The following is a 23,068-nucleotide window of genomic DNA, read 5'->3' as shown; positions in this document are numbered from 1 at the left end:
GGGCATCATCACACAAATGGTCTACCTAAGGCATCATATGTCTAGGGTTGATGGATGCAACAAGCCAATAGAGATGGAGAATCACTCATCTATGGTTGTGTGAGGCAAAAAGGTATTTTCTTCACTCAAACATCTAGATGTGGCTAAAGCCCTACTATATTTATAGACTCCTTCGCCATTCCAGACTCTTACTATGACCAAACAAATACATGTGGGCCCCGTTGATTAAAACCTTAAACTCACAAATGTTCCCCTTAAAAACCTATCAAATAACAAAACACAAGTGCCAAAAAAACCCTATGCACAAGTGTTTCCCCTTTAAAAAAATCACAAAACTGATGGGTTCTATTCACTTGTACCAATTGTTAAGTGAGTTAAGGTAGCGTTTGATAACACAGAAAGCCTGTTACATGGATTCTTCTAAATGGCAAAGAATTTGTGCCAGACACGTCTGGAATTCCAATACTACAGGATTCTCTGAGACTCTTCAAGTTCTCTTTTATTTGTTTTCTCTGCATACCATTACCAGAACTTTACAATTACTTCATGTTTTGAGTTTTACCCATCCTACTAGTAAGTTGCGTAAATTGAAATAAAATATTATATCTACTTAATTGATTAAATTTTTCAATATATTTCTTGTTTTAACCATATGATTATGTAAGAAAAAAAATTGAAAATCAATAAAAATATTTGGCGAATCCACGAATCGTTCTTTTTGAGGTCTGTCAAATCAGACACACGTACCTGTACTGATGCAATATAGACGGAAAGTGCAATGGAGTGCATTGCCCATGGAGTGAATTTTGAATGGACTGGCCTTGAAATGGAGCTAAAAGGGGATTTTCTCTATTTGAAGCAACAATTGAAAACTAGGGAAATAGAAATCAAAATTATATTTCCATTGTTTGATTTACCAAAAATCACGGAAAAGGGAATCTAGAAAACGATCAAATACCCCTATATAATGGAAAATGATAAAAATATCTAACATAAAATAAAAAAAGTACCCCTATCATATAGAAAATGACCAAAATACCCACCTCATGGAAAATTATTAAAATACATATAGTATGAAAAATGACCAAAATGTACATATCTTATAGAAATGATAAAATACACCTATCACGTGAAAATGGGAAAAATACCCATATCGCATGAAAATGTATTGGTGTTTTTTTCCATGAATGAGATATGGATATTTTTGTCATTTTCCATGAGACATGGGTATTTTTCTCATTTTCTATGAGATAGGAGCATTTTTTCCATTTTTCAATCACATGTACATGTTTTTTTCATTTCTATGAGATATAAATATTTAAAAAAAATTTCACGAGATACGTATATTTAATAATTTTCCATTGAAAAAAAAAAAAAATCCATCAAGGGGTATTTTGGTTGTTTTTATTTTTTATTTTATTTTGGCCCTTTTTATAATATAGAGATATGTCTATTTTTGTCATTTTTTCATCAGACAGGAGTATTTTTATAATTTTCTATGAAATTACGAGATGGGGTATTTTGGTCATTTTATAAAAGATAGGGGTACCTTGGTCATTTTCAATCAAATACAGTTATTTTTCTCATCTTTCATGATATATGGGAATTTTTAGTTATTTATCATGAGATTGGGGCATTTTGGTTATTTTAATGAGATGCATGTTTTGTCATTTTCTATGAGATATGGATATTTTGTCATTTTCATTGAGATAGGGGTACTTTATAATTTTCAATGATATGGGTATTTTAGTCATTTCTTATGAGGTAACTGGTCATCTTTTATACTATGAGTCTTTTTGTCCTTTTCCATTAGATAAGGGTATTTGTGTCAATTTTCATTAGGGGTATTTTATCATTTCCGAGGAGAGAGTATTTTCGTCATTTATATGAGATAGGGGTAGTGTAGTCATTTTCCATGAGATATGGGTACTTTTGTAATTTCCTATCGTCATGGGGATATTTTTGTTAAATCAAACCCCTCTGCCATGGATTGGAGGTGTCAATGGAAATTACATTTCCTTCCTATCATGGAAATGACAAAACATACCACTCCCCACGTAATTGAAAGCAAGGAAATGGGGTCCCAATTCCTTCATTTCAGTTCCCTGGGATAATTGCATTTCTGTCCAACACAATCACTATCAAACAGAAGAATTGACAACTTTCTGCGAAATTGTAAACAAATGGCCGATAAATCTTCAAGCTATTCCCAACAGGTCTCCACAAAGTCGTAAGACCATGTATGGGGGTTGACGCCTGCCCAGTGCCGAAAGGTTAAGGAAGTTGGTGACCTGATGACAGGGGAGCCGGCACTCAAGATTGGTGCAGCAAAAGCCCCGCCAGGCTAAAACCTAATGACCCCTATTAAGCAGCATCATCAGACGTAATGTCACTTTACCAAAATGGTGAAGTAAGTCCCTTGCTCCTTAAACACTCCTAATGTTATGTATTTCGGATTTCTAGAGACATAGGAGAAGAGAACAAAGAAAGGTTCGAGAAAAAACAAGAAGAAAACCGAGAAAGACGCACAAGTCAGGACAAGTTTTATACTGATGGGCATTGTCTTTATTTAAAATCATGTAAATGACGTAAAATAAAAGAACATAAAGTGAGTAAACTACCATTAACGACTTAAATCACCACTAACATAACACAAATGCCTAAATGATGGACCCATCACTAAGTTTAGCCTCTTTTTTATATGTATAGGATGGACCGCCATCATAGGTTTATCAATTTGTTGGGGTCGAATTTTCTCGATCCGAGAGGGGGGATAGATGTGACACAAATTCATAAGTCCTCCAAACCACAATTTAGAGAAAAATGACCTTTGAAGGAAGGAATTCATGAATATTGTGACTTACATTAGAGGGTTTTGGAAAATACATGTCATGTGAAAAAGAAGGATGCTTGAACCTTCTACAATTTCTCTTTTAAATTGAGGAGCCTGAAGTTGAAGTAAGAAGGTCAAATTAGGGTTTGTTTATAACTAGAAACAATTTAAGATAGAAAGTTATATGTTTAAATTACATTTTGGTTTTTTTTTTAAGCTTCTATTTAAAGAATGCCAACTTGCTTAGGACTCTATTGCTCTGTTTGGTTGCTCATTTTGGGGGGCTTGTAGGAGTTTCAAATCCTTGAGATGTTCCAAAGATCTCCCCAAAGCATGTTTGGTTGTCATTTACACCTTTGACCACTAGACAACTTCTAGACATCATTACTGCTTTTTATCCTAGGTGGCGCCTACGTGGCGGAGATGGTTTCCCCCATAATCTTCTCCCCAAATTTCACCATTTCGGTGGAATTTGAGGAGAAGATCTCAAGAAGTTCTCGTCTTATTCTCTTTTCTCCCTTTCTCTCTCTTCCCTTTCTCTCTCTTCCACTCTTCATTTTGGTAAGGGCACCCTACATCTTCTGCTAATCTTCTCGCAGATTGGCGCGTAACCAAACACCACTGTACCAATCTTCCGCATTTCTTCTCCCAATCTTCCGCATTTCTTCTCCCAATCTTCCATTCTTGTCTTCTCCCCTTTGACCACTTCTTCAACTAATCTCCCACGCAACAAAACAGAGCATATAGGATTGTTTTGAAGTCGGACATTATATAGGATTAGAAGTCCCTACTTTGGGAAGGGTTTGGAGCCATAAAGATCAAGTTCATGGTCTATAGAAGTGATCCATGTATTGGCTTTGTAACCATTACAAAATTGAAATTTTTGCAAGTATCGTTGTCTTTTATTTGTTATTTTCTCTTTCAGACAGCACCATTTGCACTCTTCTTCTAGTCATTTGTCGAGGTATATGTTTGGTTTTATTTTTGGTCAAATTTAGGTTTCAAACTTGTGATTGTTATTCTACTACCGCTGCACACGACACAAGTGAAATAGCATGAACATAATGTTGTTGAATCTATCGACTTTCTTGTTGGAATCACATTTTTCTCTTCTCCTTCAGACGAACTAATTGTTGGCGTGACATTCGCTTGAGTAGTTTTGGGAGACATCAGCGTGTAGGGCTAGTTATGGTTCCAACAAAGTAGGGAGCAAGGAAGCAGGAATCGCACCCTGCATCGGGGAATCACATTCCCCCGGAACGCGATTCCGAATCGTGAATCGAGACGCTTCACCAAAAAATGGGAATCGCATTAATGAGTCAGGGGAAACGAGCTTCCCCAACAACGGGAATCGCGCTTCCCCGGCGCTTCCCATCGTTTTAATTTTATGGGAATCACAAATATGGGAAAGACTCTTCCCCATCGCGCCTCCCAGGTGCTTCCCTTCGCACTTCCTCGCCGCTTCCCCCAACCCTTCACGCTTCCCGCTTCCCGCCATCCAGGGAGCCTTCGCTTCCCACTTCCCGCTCTGGCAACTTTGGTAGGGAGTAGCAAGGAGGACGACTAAGAGGTAGGGAAACTATAGCAACTAGTATCTACCACCTACAAAATTTATAGATTTAAAAACTTCCAACCAATGTACCTCCACCCATCCTAATTAACCACTTTCTACCTTCTTGTTTTTCAACTTTATCAAGAAACCAATATTGCTCCTTACCTTACCCACAAAGCCCCCTTACGTCCATCAAATATTTCCATTAGTTTCTAGCACCCTTTCTAACCCTTTTGGATACCCTTTTCTCACCCATTTAAGACCACCCCTTAACATTTCCGTTATTGCACCAGTTTATTTGGTATCAAAGCTTTTGCTATCTGCCCGTGCATCAGTATGTGTATGTGTATGTGCATTCAAACAACCCTAAGTTCGGCATATAAATAAAAAATGTTAAAGTACAACCATCAACATGCAGTTCTATAGGAGATTACAAATATTAGTCAAAAAGAACAACAACTCCACATTACTTTCTCTCAATTTCTTAATACCCAGATTAATATCAACTTTAACCAAACCCAACATCTCCTAAAGCTTACATGCACAAAACATTGCCAAAACAATCATCAAATTTAAGTCTGTGAAAGAGCTAAGAAGTAAAAAGTGGACCAACTTGTTTTTAGTTCTGTCACTTTCTTTTTTTTTATAGCATAGAGTATCCCTAGCCCATTTAGGGCAGGACTAATCCCTACGGATGCACGCAATCACCAGTAACCACATGCATCGGGTAAGCCCGGGGGAATTCTAACATAGTTCTGTCACTTTATTGCCACCCAGATTAATATCCTAAAATCGCATTATTTTTTTATAAAACAACAGGCCAATATTTATTCCAGGAAAAACATTCATGGTTGCCAAATGTGCCCAAAAATATCCTAAAATCTCATTATTATTTTTATACAACAACCGCCCAATATTTATTCCAGGAAAAAAAATGCATAGTTGTAAGACATGCCCTAAATGTCCCAACAAATATCCTAAAATAGAACTATTTCTTTTTAATACAACAACAGCCCAATATTTCCAAAAGCTACTCGACCCATCTCAATTCACCTATTCTCAAATCTAAATAGACGATTGTTTAAGCTTCCCAGAAAGAATACATATAGTTGAAGAAGAATTGAGAAGAATAAAAGAAGAAGAAAAAGAAAACTTACAGATTTACAACCAGATGGGGATACTTGTCTGGAGTGAGAACTTTTCCTAATTGATTTTGAATGCTTGTTTAGTCTCCCCGAACGCACCGTCTTCATCTTCCTCGCAAAGAGGAAACCTGCAGAGGGCGTATGAATAAATGAAGGTTATGGTTATTTACTTATTTATGTTGAGGCCAAACAAAAATGAACGGTTTGGATGTTTTGCCAAGGTGGGCTCATGTGATTTTTTCTATAAATACACTCTATATGGTGTTTGTATATAGTTGCGTATTTTAAAATAAAAAACAATGAGGCCCCACCTGGATCAAAGATCTAAATCATTCAATTGTTGGCCCTCAACAACTGATGGTTTAGATCTTTGAAAAAAGGTGGGCCCACTCTTGTATTATCTTAAAAAAATTAGTTGGACCTCACCACATAACATTTATTTATTAGAAAAGTCACTGGGGCGCACCTTGTTCAAAGATCCAAACCGTAAAAATAATCCCCATTGGATGATCCGAACTCTCCAATAGGTAGAGGTTTATATATGACATCGTCCATTTGCAGATATGAGGGTTAGGATCATCCTACAGGGAAGATTTTATAGGCAAGGCCAATTTATGTTGTGGCTCAAAAATTAACGGTTTGGATCTTTTAATAAGGTGGGCCCAAATGAGTTTTTTTTTTTTAAATACACTTTAAGCAGTGTTCGTGTCCATGCGTGCATTTTTTATAAAAACAATGAGGCCCACTGGTGTGTTTTTAATAAGGTGTGCCCATGGGTTCACATAGAGAGAGAGAGAGAGAGCGAGCGAGAGTGTCGGCGTGGCGTGGCGTGGCGTGGGGGGGAGGTGGACCGATTGTGGGCTTCACAACCATCAATAGGGGATTAATGCATCCTACGAGGGGCGAATTTATCAAGGCCTGAGTAATGGAGATGGTTTTTTTTTTTTTTTTTTTTTATGACTTAGGGTATCCCCACCCCAATTTTAGGGCGGGACTAATCCCTACAGATGCGCGCAATCACCCGTAAACCACATGCATCGAGTAAGCCCGGGGGGATTAAAACTGGCATCCATCAAGTGGGGGTGGAGCATACCCATGAGCCACACCCTATACGGGTTAGTTTTTGTTAGTCAGTTCTTATAACATTGTGTTCCTGTGGACCCCGATCCGAGAGAGGCGGGGGGACGAGGCCCCCCCAGAAAATCTCTAAATCATCCACGTGAAGGAGAGCTCCACCAAGGAACTCTCGAAAGAATGCCCCTCACAGCATGAGTGGCGATGTAAAGTGAGATACCTCTCGATTCGGGGAGTAGCCCGGATTCGAGGCATACCTTAAACAAAGAAAGAGTCGCCATCCAAGGAAGTAGGCCCTGGATCCCATGATGTGCTCTGTCACAACAGATAACCAGAGATACAAAAGGTCCGTGCCTGATGACGAATGAGGAAAGGGTTAGGCGCCCACAATTCGCCCAAGTGCAAGCACCTGGTCTCTTATGCCATTTATTATTAACTTTGAAGAGTTTTAGGCGAAAATCATGCGAAATGGGAACGAATATCCCCGAGATAACGTCTAGCTAATCATGCATGTCTCGGAGATGAATAAGAGCCACAAACAAAAGAAATGAAAGGCATGGCACCTAAGAATAGCTGGTTATGAGTGTCATGCCTAATTGGTGTCTAAGTTCTGATGGGCAAACACATGCATGCTAAAGCTAAAGGTATAGGGTCTGTACATGAAAGTAAGAAAACACAGCAAAACACACAACACAACACGACTCCACACGACAAACCCTAGACTCTAATGTGATACTTGACTCGGACCAAAATGGCCATCCATCCTGGCTGCACTACGTATCCCGGCCTCGGGAAGAATCAGAGTCAACGTAGTTCGGCGACCTATGCTAAACTACAATGCCTAACCCTCGAACCGCTATCCTAGACTCGATCAACTAGACTCGACTAGTTTTTAGAGCTTCTTGCTATTACTTAAGTTCAAGTGAATGGTAATTTTTAGGACTCCCTATATGCCCTAACTAATGCAGGTGGGCCCTACACCCTATGTGTGACTAGGCTGTGTGTCCTAAGGAAAACCATGGGCTATCTAAGCGCATTCTAGTCTAGCCATCGGCTCGACTAAGTGTCTAACCGACCACGACTCGAGGCCTCCTAACTCTGAGGACACTCACACGACAAGACTTAGCATATCAACACAAACAGGACAGACTCCTAACTCTAAGACACCCCAAACGCCTATGACAGACTCCTAACTCTATGGGAAGATCTTTTGAAAATTGTTGGTAAGGTTATTTTGAACAATTTTTGTAGTTTTGGAAGGTTTGAAAGGTTTTGAAGCTTATAGAAGTTTTTGAAGTTGTGACTGAACTCAGGATGCCAGCTGCAAGCCTGAGCTACCTACGTACCCCTCAGCTAGGGATCAAGCCATCCGTAGTTCGGACTGGATTTTCCTAACTACACTCTTAATGACTCAAGATTTTTGATGTTTTGAAGCGTTTTTGTTATTTTTGACACAAAATGAAAGAATCTTATCATCATAAGGGTAGGACAGACTCCTGATATCCCGCAAAGGTTGGACAGCATCCTATGCTTTGCGGGGGAATTGGACAGAATCACAACTCTGCAAGGGTTGGACAGCATCCTATACCTTGCAAGAGCGGATAAAAATCACATGACTTGATGAGAGGATGGACAGAATCCTAACCCCTATGATGATAGGACAGACTCCTGAAAGATTGACTCTCAAAGATGGAAGGACGGAATCCTAAACTCTATGAAGGTTGGACAGAATCCTATATTCTATAGAGGTAGGACAGACTGATGAATTTTAAAAGGGTAGGACAGACTCCTAAACTTTAAAAGGGTAGGACAGACTCCTAAACTCTAGGGTGGTAGGACAGACTCCTAAACTCTCTATGACAGACTCTAAAGAGGAAGAAATCCCTTAACCTGCGAAAACTCTAAGGCAGGAAGGGAGGGGGTTGGCTGAAGAAGTATTCCGTCATAGCCTATCCCAAGGAAATGCTCACAAAATATAGCAGAATCCTGAAACTCAAGGAGAATCCTAAATGACATGCAACAAATGATCCCGAAGAAATGAAGTGAATTACTGATACCGGCCATCCTAAGAAATAAAGCATACGAGAAGATCATCAAGACGCTATGAAGGCTTCATGAGGATGAGCCAGGGATGATAGACCTAAGGAATCAAATAGAAATCAAAGCAGGAAAGCAGTAGAGTTTGATGATGGTTAATAATAGAGAATCAAGCCTTAAATGAAAAATCAAATACCTCTTCCATAGCTTTTCCAACAAACTGCCTAAGAGCCGAACTGCACTATGCTTGGATTTGAAATTGTATTTAATAGCATATGAGCACAAGTCCAAAAGCTAGCGATCTAGCGCATGCATGCCAACACATTGTTAAAAGAAATACTCTCACCGACCTAGGATCTATGAGATCTAGAATCTGCACTTAGGTTTTGAATCCACAATACTACTATACTCCAAGGATGACACCACTTACCATATAGGAGTAACGACCTTAAAGGCCCACTACTGAAAGAATAAAAGGGTAGGGTAATACCATCTCCAAAATATAGTAACAGCAATATTAGAACATCATGTCATATATGACTGATTCATACCATATATAAGCTAAAGCCTAAATAAATTGTAGTCCATCTGTCAGAACCCCAGCACATTGATGAATCTGACTATTAATAACTAAGATGACAAGCTGCAGAGGAATGATATCAACACCAGTACAGTTTAATTCTCGTACCAACCCAGCTTGTCCTTTGGAATTTAAAGAACAAAGAAGAGATTCCAGCAAAATCTCAGGCAAGGCTTGCGAACTTCACACAGAAGCAAATACTAACTGAAATAATGCATGCGGCTAAAACATGGGTGGGCCCATATCATTAACCAACTAAACTGATGAACAAGGAAGCCTCTCTTGGGAAAATGGGATCAGCCCAATCACACCTTCAATTACAACACCCTAGGAAAACCAAAATGTAAATGGAATAATATAAAATATATAAAAAAGAAATCGAGCATGACCAGCTCTTCAAACTTGATTATGCTGGATTTCAATCTCAACAAAGAAAGTATTATAGAAAATGAGAGCCTTCACTAGCCTAAGACTGAGATTTGGAAGATCGGATCAAGGGTGAGATCCAATCCCTCAAATCCCCATGGTCAAACAAGGTGGATTAGCCATGCAAGAATAGGAAATACAAATTTTAAAATTCAAATTGTCCTAATTGACATGGTCTATGATATCCAAGCATTAATGAAAAGAGAGGAAGGTTACCTAAACTGCTCTCTGCGATAGGTAGGGCTTTACACCTTGAGATCTCGATCCAAATTTCTCCGATGAAGGCTCCTGCTTCGAATCATTGCTTGTAGTTGGCTGTACCGAAGCTTGCCGGTATTGGACCAGCTATGATGGGTATAAACTAGGCAAAAATGGATTGGATTTGTGAGAATAAGCTTATGGAACAACGATATGGGTTTTAACGGTTGTGGGTTTGATGGAGGAGGTAGTGTTTGGATGGGATCTTTTTGGGAAATTAGAAAATTATGTGGGATGGGTAAGATAATGGCTGATGAGTAGCGGAGATGGTGGTGGTGGTTGCAAGGTGGAAATGAAGAGGGTTTCGATGGTGATAGGGTTTTTTTTTTTGGGGGGGGGGAAATCGATGGTATGAATGGAAGAAGAGGATAATGGTGGAGGAGGCTCGGCCGGAGTCCGGCAAGGTTGCCGGAGCTCGGGAGTTGCAGATGATGGGTTTAAGGTTGAAGAAAAGGGTGGAAATAGAGGTAGATGGGTGGAGAAGAAGAGATGAGAGAGGTGGTGGAGGCTCGGATTCCGGTGGGCGGCTGGATTCCGGAGGTTGCCGGAAAAGAAGGTGGGTTTGGTGGATATGGGTTCGCAGGTTTTAAGAGATGAGCGTGGTTCGGCTATGGAGGTGAAGACGTAGAGAGGGTGGAGAAAAGATGAGGCCGAGATGGAGGCGGCTTGGCCGGAGGTTGGAGGGTGGCCGGATGATGGGCTCTCTCTCGCTCTTTCTACGAAAAATGAAGACCTCCTCTGTTTTCTTCGAAAAAATAAAACCCTCTCTCTCTCTCTCTCTCTCTCGTTGCTTTTTATAACCTAAATATTTTCTTGGGTACGATCCTAGCCCTTCATTGCAAAGCCCATATATCTTGTGTAATTTCAACCCTTGATCTCTTCCATTGTCTTTACAAACCCTAGCTCTGCGTTTGGATGCTAGAATTTTTTTGGTTCTTGGGACTTTTGTGGAATTTCCGCAGGAAACCCACGTTTGGTTGCTAGTTATATAGTGGGCAAAAAAGAATCCCACAAACCAAAATAACCCCGCACGAAACCCAAAGCTGGAAAAAAAAATCCCAGGAACCAAAATAACCAAAAGAAGAACTTTTTTCTTCCCAACAGGTCAAGCAACTAAACAAAGGATTTTTATTTTACCGGGATTTTTTTTTCCCACCATAGTCCGGTCAACCAAACATGGGATTTTTATTTTACTGGGATACTTCCAGGGAGTTTTTTTTCCTACCAATCTCCCAGGAAGTTTTTGTTCCACAAAAGTCCCAAGAACCAAAATAATTCTTGCATCCAAAAAAATTTCTCACCTCATCCTACCCACACACTTTCCTTGTTGATCGTATGGCTTAGAATTATTACTTCCCAAGCAAGCAATGAGAACATCCAAGAATACCCTTAAAGATGGGTTGATTTCCTTATTGCCCAAACCCCTATTTTGATTTTTATTAAAGAAGAATGATATACCTGACCCCCCTTTTTTGCTCTAGACAGCCCCATCTAGTGTCTTTTAACTACTCTTCTCTTTACAAGAGGGTGGCTCGGGTAGGAAAAGGGTAATACTAAAAAAAAGTAATGGTAAATTTGACCTCCCATGCACTTGCTTTGGACAGCCACTTTCTAGTGTATTTCACTCTCTTTTTACTCTATTCAGGGGGGGGGGGGTCGGGTAGGAACATCGACCAAAGGGCTTGGCAACAACAGTATTTTCCAGGTTTTTCGGGTTGGTTTCGCACTTCGAGACCTTATTCAACCTCGGGATTTTATTAAGATACGCGGGTTTAGGGCCCTGTCAAAATGGGGTGTCTACAGTTACGTACATAAATCGGGGGAGGAATGTTTCGTACATAGATGGCCCCACTTGGGTTGAATAAATTAGTTTAGATTTGTGTGGAGTTTGTTATGGGTAGGAGTCTCTTAGATAAGGATTATCTAGATTATAGTTTTTTTATAAATAATATGTATGCAACTCTTTTGGCAATGAAAAAAATTGTTCCAGAAAGTGTCTTGTGCACAAAGGATGACTGATCCTTCCCTTGAAGTGGATCAAGAGGCTGATCTTCCTTCTAAGAAGATCAAATTCATTGCGGGCCGATTTAGGTTCGCAACAAGTGGTATCAGGGTCGTCGATCTTGCGTCATGGCTACAAATCGAGAGATTTTATATTCCTTGCGTGACGATTTTCAGAACTTCAAAGCTTCTTTTTCAAAAATGATTGAAGAGCAACAACGATTTGCCAAAGGTTTGAACAAAATCAGCACGTTGATCGAGGAAATTCGAAAAGATGAAGAAAAGTTGAAGCTTGAGAAGGCTAATCTTTTGGTGAAGAAAAATGTGAAAATCGATGGCAGCAAAGATGATTTAGTCGAAGACACTGTCAAGAATCACATTGATTTTGTCGAACCATTCAACTATTCCATCTTTTCAATGCGTCTTCAACAAAAATCACATATCCTTCCAACTTTGATAAGAACGGATTTTGGAAGCATGGCTCAAAACATCGTGATCGTTGTTTTTGAAGATGAAAGCTTAATATTCAACAAGATTATGCCAAATAAGATTTGGGATCCCGGTAGAATAAATTGTTTTTCTTCCAATAATCCAACCTTGAGGACAAGGTTGATTTCAACGGGGGAGGAATGTTACGTACGTAGATGGCCCCACTTGGGTTGAATAATTAGTTTAGATTTGTGTGGAGTTTGTTATGGGTAGGAGTCTTTTAGATAAGGATTATCTAGATTATAGTTTTTTATAAATAATATGTATGCAGCTGTTTTGGCAATGAAAAAAAATGTTCCAGAAAGTGTCTTGTGCACAAAGAAGGACTGATCCTTCCCCCGAAGTGGATCAAGAGGGAAGTGGATCAAGAGGCTGATCTTCCCTCTAAGAAGATCAAATCCGTTACGGGCCGATTTAGGTTCGTAACACATTGGCTGAAGTGAGATGGATATGTGCACTTATAAGCGCGTAAGCAGGTCATCCGCGTCAAGGTGTTTTGGTTATTTTGGGAACTTCTTGTTTACAAAAGTGAGGTGTCGGCTTGTCTTGAATGAGAAAGTTCAGTGTCATTGAGAGTTTTTAAGGAGTTAAGATTAGGCTTTGTTGTTAACATGCTTAGTGTTGGGCATTTAGGGAAAACACTAGTATCACCGTTGAAAATGGCTTATGTTTTCTTGCTTTCATTAATGGGATAACCCAATATTATATAGAAATATTACAACATTCCAACAATCAATCCCTTAAAGGGATAAAATTTTGAATGTGGTAATTGGAGAGCCCTACATCATGTAGTAATTGTTGGTACCAAAGCTTTTGCTATCCGACCTTACATCATGTAGTTATTGTTGGAGATTTTTTCAAGAAATCTGTTAGGAATTCTCTATTAATATTTTTATTATAGCTCTAACTAAAATCTATCAAAATAATATGGTTATAAAATCTTCACCAAACATCATAAACAAGTAGGAGTCCAAGAAGAAACTTAGACAGTTGCTCTCACGAACCATAACTAAGTACAATTCAAATGACTAGTATGATATTTAGGTGTCAATATCTAAACACACTTGAGTTCCACTATCAAGAATATGTAGTTTGTATTTATATAAATAGAAAAGGGAGGTGCCAGTATCAAAATTGGGCTATAGATGATAAAAGGATCTTCATCCTTTTAATATAGGTGGATTGACTAAAAGGGAAAATGTGATTAAACAAAAGCTTTTAATCTCTACCAGACCCTCCTTTCCATTTGACTCCTCTGTTAATTAAGGTTTTGTTTTATTCAGGGTCTCAATACCAATCAGAGATTAAAACTAACAATAGTTTTGTAGTTTTAAGTGGGTGATCAGGTGCCTTAGAAATGAATCTACTTGTTTCTAAATTCCCATCAAATAAACCAACTCATACTATGATTAAAAACTTGATAGACAGTGACATGTTGATTTAATCACCTATCTAATGGGCAAACTCACATCCCATTCTTATTCGATAATTATTTATTAGTCATTAGGGGTATTTTCTGACTAAGTAGTGAAACCAAGCAACAAGATCAATTCCGTTTTATGTTATTTTGAGGAGATGCCTTTACCAAAGCAGAGGGGTGTATCAAAATAGCAAGCACGCAATTTATTGTTTTGTCTTTGTACATAGGGTGCCATTTTGCTTCAACAGTTCAACTGATGTAAACAAGCCAAATATTTGTCATAGCCACCTGAAAAGGCCTGCAGCTTGTCACTAGAAATGGTGTTTGGATGGGAACAAGTCTTCATGTCCATGAATTTATTTAGGATTTCATTCAAGACATTGAGTGGAAATTTTTATTTCCCAACTATCAATCTTTCATGTTTACAAGAACAAGTTTTATCACCTAAAATTTGCTCAGTGAGATAGCTACACAGGTGTTTACATTCAACATAATCTATGATCGACTCGAATCCAAAATGTATCATCTTCTACAAAAAATCTAACAGGAACCACAAAAAGTTCTATAATTCGACCTTGCAGACAAACAGAACAGGGAACGTTTGCTTAACAGATTGGAATTCCTAAAATATGGGCTTCAAGAAACTATTCTCAAAACTGAAAGTACCAAGAGTTAATTTAATTGATCACAAAATCGAGAAGTGGACCAAAAGCATCCAAGACCACATCCAGAAGCTTATACAAGACAAGTCATTCACCCCTGCCTACCAAATTTACAAATTTTAACTCTTGGAAATAAAATTAAAAGTGCTCTCTAAATCAAAGTAGCCTTGCACAACAATTCTTACACCCTTCTGTAATTTGGGCTCCGTTTCTTTCAACGTAAAAATTGACGTAAAATTTGTTTTACGTGGTAAAAATGAACATAAAACAAATTTTATGTCCATTTTTACTTCGAGCTTTGCTGAAAGAATGTGGGTTTTTTCACATGAATCATCAAAACCTAGAACAGGAAAGGCAAGATAAGAAGAAACGGAAATCGAGTTATTCCTACTCAATGTTTCAGAGAACTGAGGGTCTCTTCTTCTTTTTTCACTCCTAATTCCCCTCCTCTAGCATCAGTTTCTAAGGACTTGAATTTTATTTTTTTTACAAACTAATCTTAAGAGAAAAGTCCTGAATTATCGTCTCTAAGAGTAATGACCACGTATGCATTGATCAAATTAAACTGGGCAGAACTATATTTTCAGAAAAGTAAAAAACTTAAATTCAAATCAATATCACAAAAAAACTTAAATTCAAATCAATATCACAAATACCAAAAATATTAAGAAAGCCATTATATTTCAATAAGGTTAACCAAGAAATGATAACCTAAAGCTAAAACGAAAGTAAGCAGTAAGCTATAAGAATTGATTGGTAAGACCAATAAAACCTTTCTTTTCTACACACCTTTGTATCCTTGTATTACACAGCAAAGGGCTGATGTGTGTGGCACTATGGCACTCAGAATCCAAGCAGAAGACGTGATAGATCCCCATAATTTCTCAAAATTCAGCATACATAAATATTCAGTTTCAAAATATTACCAAAAAAAAAAACTAAAAAAAGTCTCCAAGAGGACCAAGAGTATTGCAACAATATTGGAAAAACACACACAAATTAGGCTTATTAGAAGCCTGTCATAAATTCAACAAATATTACACAGAAATCCTTCCTCTTACAACCCAGAACGGTCCTCCAAAGTTTTGCATCACAAACATATGTCAGTAAGACATATGGTCAGTACAGTATTCAGAGATATATAAAAGTATGAGTTTATAATAACAGACATCAGACTCTAAAACCCAACAACTCCTTTCATAAGAGAGATGTTTGATTCCTAGAATACTATATGACTCAACAAGAGAGAGACAGAGAGAGAGAGAGAGAGAGAGAGAGAGAGAGAGAGAGAGAGAGAGAGAGAGAGAGAGAGAGAGAGAGAGAGCCCTGCATTTATTACTTTGGATGAAATAAATCAAGAGACAACTAGACCATAAACAGATTGTGCTTTCCTCTTTTATTCTCAAGGGAGATAGACAGACAGATATGTTAGTTAGGAAATAGCTTAGTTGGTTGAAGGTAAGTAAGTGAAACTAAGACTGAGAAGACATGGACTGAGATGAGACACTGAAATGCACCAGCTGTAAAATCCCCTAACTACAGTTAAACACCACACCTGTAGGAAGGCCAAGAAAAATGGCCGGCCAGAGTGGGAACACCATCGGTCACTTCCAAGGTCCTGCATTTTATACCCTTTTACCCCAGACCTCTCATTACTACGTCTCATGAGAACAAATTAATGATTCGCTGCAATATATCTCCGCCATTAAAAACAAAAACTCAGAAATGATACAAAACAAATGAAGTCTTTTTAATTTCTCTTTGAACTAATCACTAGCTCCCTACCTTGGCCTCTCTCAGGCCGAAGCTGCTAGGAGGGCAGAACCAATGCCCGACCCATCATTGGCATGGTTGATGATCTCTTACCCAATCAACTCTTTGAGTGTGCTCTCCAAACAATTGTATGAAATATTGAGACAGGATTTGATTCCTAGAATACCATGCACATACGAAAATAAAGATCCAGCAATGCTTGGCATTTAAAACTAACACCACAAAATCCAACACATGTGCGTCCAAACCTAGATCAAATTAATTATAAAAAGAAAATCTTACAATTCTTCAAAGCCTTGAAGAATTCAAAATTCATTTTCATTCTTAAGCTACAGTTTAATGTGGAAACGTTTTCTCCATATTGTCTAGATGAGATAATGTGAAGGGGCGAGATTTTCTCACACCACAACTGCCCATTTAAACTCAAAATTCAAAAAACCAACATTTGTGAAATCAGATACGTCTCCATTTGCATTTGATGCTCCTACTCATAGTAAATGCAGAACTTGCTTCCTGCAGTTAGAAGAAAAAAAAGATATAAGGTGATGAGCCAAATAAATAAACAAATAAATAAATATAGAACTCACCAAAATCTCTCTATCATTCAGACGAGTTATCATCATCAGAATTATAGAGATCTAACATCTTCTTGAATTTGTAGGTGCTGCATTCACTTACGGGGAAGCTATTGTTTCTCATCCATCCATCCCCTCTTTTGTTATCATACCCTTCATATGCATTTTTGTCAAACTGGATGCATTCAATCACTTTCAATGAAGACTTCAATGCCAATTTCTCTATGTCCCACTTGGCATAGGATCCCGTCGTCTTATTTGTAATATGTACTTCCCCATTAGGGAGGAGCAATTTACTTGATTCATCGAAGAAACCTGATATTAGCTTCTGGTGTTTCCTAAAATAGCAAAAGAGAATAATATATTAGTATTTAAAAAATATGGCCAAATGAGTAAAGCTATTCTAGGAGAATTAAGGAGAGTCACCTTATGACCCTCATTGAATGTTCCGGGCCACGAAATCCCGCATGTGGAAAATTATAAATTATTCTATCAAACTTCTCATTACTTAAATCTTTATGATTACTCATGCTTGTTGCATCAATTCTATGAAAAATCGTTGCACCAAGCTTTTTTAGTTGTTGTAAGTTTGTTTTTCCTTTCTTGTATTTCTTCATCACACGACCTGCAATTTTCAAAAAAATCATTTATTATTAGAAAAAATATTTAAAAAGGCTATACAATGAAACTGTAATACACATTATTTCAAGACTAACTTGATGAAGGCCTTTAGTGATGGAATGTTAGTGGAGGTGTTCTTCTATGGAGGAAATATGATTGCTTTCAGTTGAATTCGAAGGGAGCCATGGAATTTTGTTGTAAAGGATGAGCATAGGTTTCAGGACAACAGTTCTGGATACTAAGTGGAAATGTCCATTTCTGGATACTAAGTGGATATGTCCTTCAAAACTGGATGCAAAGGACTGTAATATGTGACCTATTCTTTGCCCTTGGGCCAGCACTTTTAAAGAACAAATGCAAGGCATAATTCCTGCTACTTTACAAGAGGCTACATAGCAATGTATGAAAACTTCATTTTCAAGACTTCTTGGAGAAAAATTAAAAGAAAACAATGGCTCTCATTTTTATTTTTAGAGCTGCATAAGAGACCTGTTTTCTTTCCTTGGCTAACAGTTCGGGAATGAATTATACGACTTAGGTCTATTGGAATCAGCAATAAAATTTTTAGTAGAACTGCTGTTAGCCGATCCTTTCTGGTTCTGAACTTCTCATTGGAATGGATTCTTTGCTGTTTGGAAATTCTCTCTCTGACCTGGACTGTGCTGTGCTATCACCGATTAAATGTTCTATACTTCCTTCAAGAATCAAACAGAACTACAGTTCTCCATTATACAATTACTTCAATGAAAATGGAAGGACATTAGTTAGTTCCACAGTGAAGTTGGTACGATTCCCAAGCCCTTTGGTTTTAACACAAGAATCTATGGGATTCAGAAGATAAAAATAACGTAAAAGAAGAAAATATAGTTGCCTACATTCGAGAGTAGGCAAAAAACTCCCCAAGTCTTCCTTTCATGTAAAATGCTCTGCCCTTTACAATTCATAAGCTTGCTTATTTAACATCAACTAAAGCATATATCTAGGCTAAGGAAACTGAAAGGGCTAACAACTCAAAGACTCCTAAAAGATAAGATAAAAAGAAAGATAAGATCTAAGAAGATTAGATGAAGGAGAGACAAGAGAGAGAAAGTAGGAGATGAGGAGTTCGGCGGGATCCTCGCAGAAGTCCAAATTAAACTTGTTACCTCTGCATGGTAGATGTTGAGATTAAATAGAAATTGCTGCAGTTCATGTTCTGTATCTGGGGTTAAAAGAGCCTCGTTAGAGACAATTTTGGGGACTAAAATCAGTGCAGGAATTTGTTTGACCATTTTCCGATTGTAGCTTAAGATTAATAGATTGTGGCTAGTTGCATGGGCTTGTATCTTTAAGTTGGACATTCATTTTTGTTGCGGGAGGAGTTTTGTCATTGACAGGCATACTATTGAATCACTAGATTTGCTTCTGCACTTTGCCTTACGTCAAAAATGGTATCAGAGCTTGGGAATTGCTAGGCTGTGATTAACCTGGAAGTTATTGAAGAGCGGCTGGCTATTGAAAGTTAAGTTGGAGCAGATCAGAAGGCTCCCTACTTTGGGCCAACAATCTTAAACACTCCATTGGAGGTTGAAGAGTAACTCCTTTGGACTTGGGTAAATTCAGACTTCAAATTTGAAAGAGGACCCTAGCCAACTAACGGCCCACTTCTCTAGTTCAGAAGTAGAAATTTTTCTAGCACAATGACAGCGCCTATCATCAATTTCTTCAAGCTTTCATAGCGGATATGTTCATTTTATGATCGGATGATATAGTTGACTTTTTTTTTACAAATCATCCCCTTTTTCATTGCCTTAGGAAATCGTCTTTTGAACAATGGTGTTGGTGTCATCTGTTGTATTCGGGAGAGCTTGCTTCATGGCGGAGCATTTAGCAATGCCAGCCTAGTGATTTGACATCCATCACTGATTCATTGATCACCACTCTTCCAGTCAAATAGAGTACATTCACAGTCACTTACAATCTGGGAACAATCCAATTCCACTTTGAAATTCAGAACTCTCAGGCTCCATTCTCAGATTGAAGACTTAAATCAGAACATAGTTGCTACATGCAACACTGCTCAAAGGTGTAGTACAGTTTATTGTTGTCTGCCAACGTGCCTCACATGCAACCAGTAACACCTTGCATTAAACCTTCAATAACTCTGAAGCATTAAACCTTCTTCTCAGGAGTGGGAGATTGTCTGTTGGATTGGTTAGCTCTGGGGTGTAGTGGCAGGTTAATAAAATTCCGGGTCTACTTCCCAAGTGTCCCTAATTGGAGATGAACTCCACGGGAGTCCGCTTAGCATTTGGACAGAACCATAGACAGGGACAGATACCTCTTGAAGAAAAGTGGCTTAGGATCAATCCCCTATGGTCTAATTGCAGGTGGATGGAATATGGAGAGGAATGCACATGGTTGTGAAACAACCAGTTACTCCAAAAGCTTAAGTTATTAGAGATAGCCATATTTAATCTTTTATACTTTAATAATGGTCATGGAGTTCAGCCTCGACTGATGAAACGTGTACCAAGTCCCCACCTCCTGAGGGTGCCTATAGCTCCTGGAAATAAACTGTGAGCTTATAACAGTCCATTTGAGTTGGCTTCAGCTACAGTTGACAGAGAAACAAGCGAAGCATAGGACAGTAGCTTGTGGCTATCTGGGAGGGTCTGTTTCTCATTGAATTATAACCCATGCTAATGACATAACCCAATGAATTGAATTTTCCCAACATATCAACCAAAAATTGCATGTCAACTTCTACATGAAATGCATTCTATTCTCAAGAGAAAACTTATGTCATCAATATGTCTTTTAAAGTTAGTATGTGACCACAACCACAACTTATTGGTCAACTGATTGTTTACAGTTCTGCCTCATCTGATACTAAAGAGGTTAAACAGACATCCTTGCATTTCCTACTGAGTTGAGGACCTTGCTGTCATAACCAGGCTCAAGATCCAGCTTAAAGCATTCAGACCAGGTGCCTAACCTTGAGTTTAGCAGCCAATCTAGCTCGACACCTACAACCAATCTAGCTCGACATCTTTGCTGTTGCTGACATACTTCCCAGTCTAGGCTAAGACAGGACTCATGGATATTGATCAAGTCTCGCAATCTATTGGTTGATGTTTGTTGTATGGAAGCTGAGTGTTAATTCTAGACATATAGAGATGACACTCCATATTGGATAGTCTCTATTGACAAGAGCTGAACTCAATCTAGCACAGTTGAGAAACGTTCTAGCAAGCAGGAAAAGTTCTTCTAACCTGACAGTGAAGTTAACTCCATCAATCCTGCAATCATTAGCAGCCATTGTGTGAAGAGAGTCCCTATATGTTCCAGTGTGTTGGAGCTACAAGGCACCAAAATTTGTGCACATGGGAACTTCATAGTTTACTCGATTACAACTCCGGTGATCTGTTTTAGCTGGTATTTGATTGATCCCAAGACCAGTTCTAAGTGATCTGTTTTAGCAAGTTTGTTTTCCTTGAGGTCCAAAACAACACGAGTTTATACTAGAATTAATCAAAAGTGAACTCCGTCGATTAACGGAGCTGGGGTTCACGCATATCAGTGACTCAAGCTCTGAAATGATGGGCTGTACTTATGTTCGCCAGTCTGATCAAAAGAGCCAATCACATCCATGTGGCATACATGATTTTTAAAATAATTATTGTTACAAAAGAGTAAAACAACGCTTTTTTTGGAAAATTTTAGAGATTTGGATCATTTTGTTAAACAACTATGATCGTCCGTCAATGTGATTATTGGTCTGTCCTAAAATTACTACGCACTCAAGATGAATGGTCCAAATTTAGTTTATAAATTATGGTTGATAGGGAGAAAAACAGAGATATTTTGCTTTATTTTATGATTCCCTAAGCTTAGTTACTACAGAGCATGCATACTAATTGATATAGAATCATTATAGGTTGAACCATCCAGCATTCTTACAATATGATCACATATGGCAGATAGTTGTTTTCTTCTTCGGATGTAAAGTGCTGCCATAGAATTTATTTTATCCAAAGACATAGTTCATTTTAATGATTCATCTCAAAGTAGAGGGGCATTGATACTGCAGAGATGCATTAGAGTAGATGGTTACTAGACAAACAGAGATGACAACATTGGGACAGAGGGAGTGTGGATATCACAGGGGAGATATATACCTAGGAGAATACGTACAATATGGGTGCAACTCGGGTTGGGTCGGGTCGGGTTGAGGCCAGCCTGAACCCGATCCGAGGAACCATTTTACTCAACCTGGGTCGGGTCGGGTTGAGGCCAGCCCAAACCTGACCCGAGGAAACATTTACTCAACCTGAGTTCAACCCAAGTTTTTAAGCTCACTTAAAAAATGGTAAAACAAAATGTTGGGTTTCACTCGGGTTGGGTTGGCAACACGAACCCAACCGGAACTCAACCTGGGTTGGGGAAACTCAACACGAGCCCGAACCCGACACGACTTTTTTTCGGGTTGAACCCGACATGAGTTGCAAACCAAAATACAAATTGTAGGGCCAGTTGTCAGTATCTATAGACCACACGATGAGCAGAGATTTTGTCATTTCTCCCATTGTCACAAAACCAGTTTCCCTAGCAAGATTATCCTATAAATAAAAGAAATCATAACCTAAATTAAGTGAAGAGCTTGAAAAAAATAAGCATAAGAAAAAAAGACATTGCTCAAAACCCCATATTCCAAACAAACCAATTTTCATATTAGAAACATGGTACACGTGAAAGCCTACCCCAAAGGTGAGAGAGAGTGAGAGACAAACAACCATCAAAAGCCCAAACAAAACCAACATTAATGCCATGTTATAGACAAAAATCACTTGAAGAATGGAAATATGTTTAGGCTTAGGCCTAATCCCAAATTAACTACTGCCAACAGTAACAATGGTATTAATCTGACATGACATTACCTTCTCTTCCAACTGCATTTTACAAACGGATAGAAGCTAAAGGCAACTTCCAATGAGCTCTACAAATATTCAATCCTATAATAAAAAAAAATTGATGAGAGAAAGAGATAATAGTATAATACCTTCTGGATCCAATGATGTAGCAGTAATATTCAACCCTGACCCAAATCCTTTTGCGAGAGAGAGTGCGAAGGAAAAGTCTCCTTCTCCTACTAGAAGAAATTTTTGCAAAGATGAATAATGTGTTACCCATACTTCAAGAACCTCATTTTTTTCTTTCTTGGAAGAATCCTTACGCCTAGCAGCCTCACGCTTTATTGAAGAAAAAGCTCTATTTCTTGTTCTTTTCCTTTTTTTCATGAAGAATGGAGCTTTTATTTTCATGAAAAACGTGGAATGGAAGAAGAAGGAGCTTGGTGCCATTACAATGGGGGATGAGATATTGGAAATCAGAGGTACAGAGAAGAAGAACGATGCTGCTTCTTATTCGTGTATGTTTAACTGAAAAAAGAAAGCATGAATGAAATGACAGTAGTAGCCCTTACTTTAATTCTAAAGACATTTCTGAAAATTTAGCGAAGGACCTGTTTGGATAGCAAGAAAAACATTTCTGAAAATTTGTTTGGATTGCAAAAAAACATTTCCGATGGAAAAAAATTTCTTGGGATTTTTCTTCTTCTTTCCACCATATAGATGGAATTGA

At 38.3% G+C, this 23,068-nt stretch overlaps 2 protein-coding genes across 2 annotated transcripts in view; both read right to left on the bottom strand.

Moving 5' to 3' along the window:
* LOC143858545 (DNA N(6)-methyladenine demethylase ALKBH1C-like) overlaps positions 1 to 10,666 on the bottom strand; it is a 56,793-nt gene extending 46,127 nt beyond the window's left edge. Inside the window, exons 1-2 of the mRNA XM_077369199.1 lie at positions 9,864 to 10,666; positions 5,543 to 5,658 (exon numbers count right to left, since the gene is read on the bottom strand). Coding sequence (XP_077225314.1) covers positions 5,543 to 5,638 — 96 coding nt within the window. The 5' untranslated portion in view covers positions 5,639 to 5,658; positions 9,864 to 10,666. The remainder of the gene's footprint in view (positions 1 to 5,542; positions 5,659 to 9,863) is intronic.
* Positions 10,667 to 16,494: 5,828 nt separating this feature from the next.
* LOC143858372 (uncharacterized protein At4g26485-like) lies at positions 16,495 to 22,819 on the bottom strand. Its single transcript, XM_077369007.1, has 4 exons — positions 22,488 to 22,819; positions 17,252 to 17,450; positions 16,838 to 17,163; positions 16,495 to 16,763 (listed from the first exon to the last, which is right to left on the bottom strand). The coding sequence occupies exons 1-3, from the start codon at positions 22,786 to 22,788 to the stop codon at positions 16,851 to 16,853; spliced, it is 813 nt and encodes a 270-aa protein (XP_077225122.1). The 5' UTR covers positions 22,789 to 22,819; the 3' UTR covers positions 16,495 to 16,763; positions 16,838 to 16,850.
* Between the last annotated feature and the right edge of the window lie 249 nt (positions 22,820 to 23,068).

Source organism: Tasmannia lanceolata, unplaced genomic scaffold, assembly GCF_043159265.1.
Source record: "Tasmannia lanceolata isolate RefF3 unplaced genomic scaffold, GAP_Taslan_0.1 ptg000026l, whole genome shotgun sequence".
Classification (NCBI taxonomy): domain Eukaryota; kingdom Viridiplantae; phylum Streptophyta; class Magnoliopsida; order Canellales; family Winteraceae; genus Tasmannia; species Tasmannia lanceolata.
Note: the sequence above shows the minus strand (reverse complement) of the source record. Positions and strands in the feature narration are given on the sequence as shown.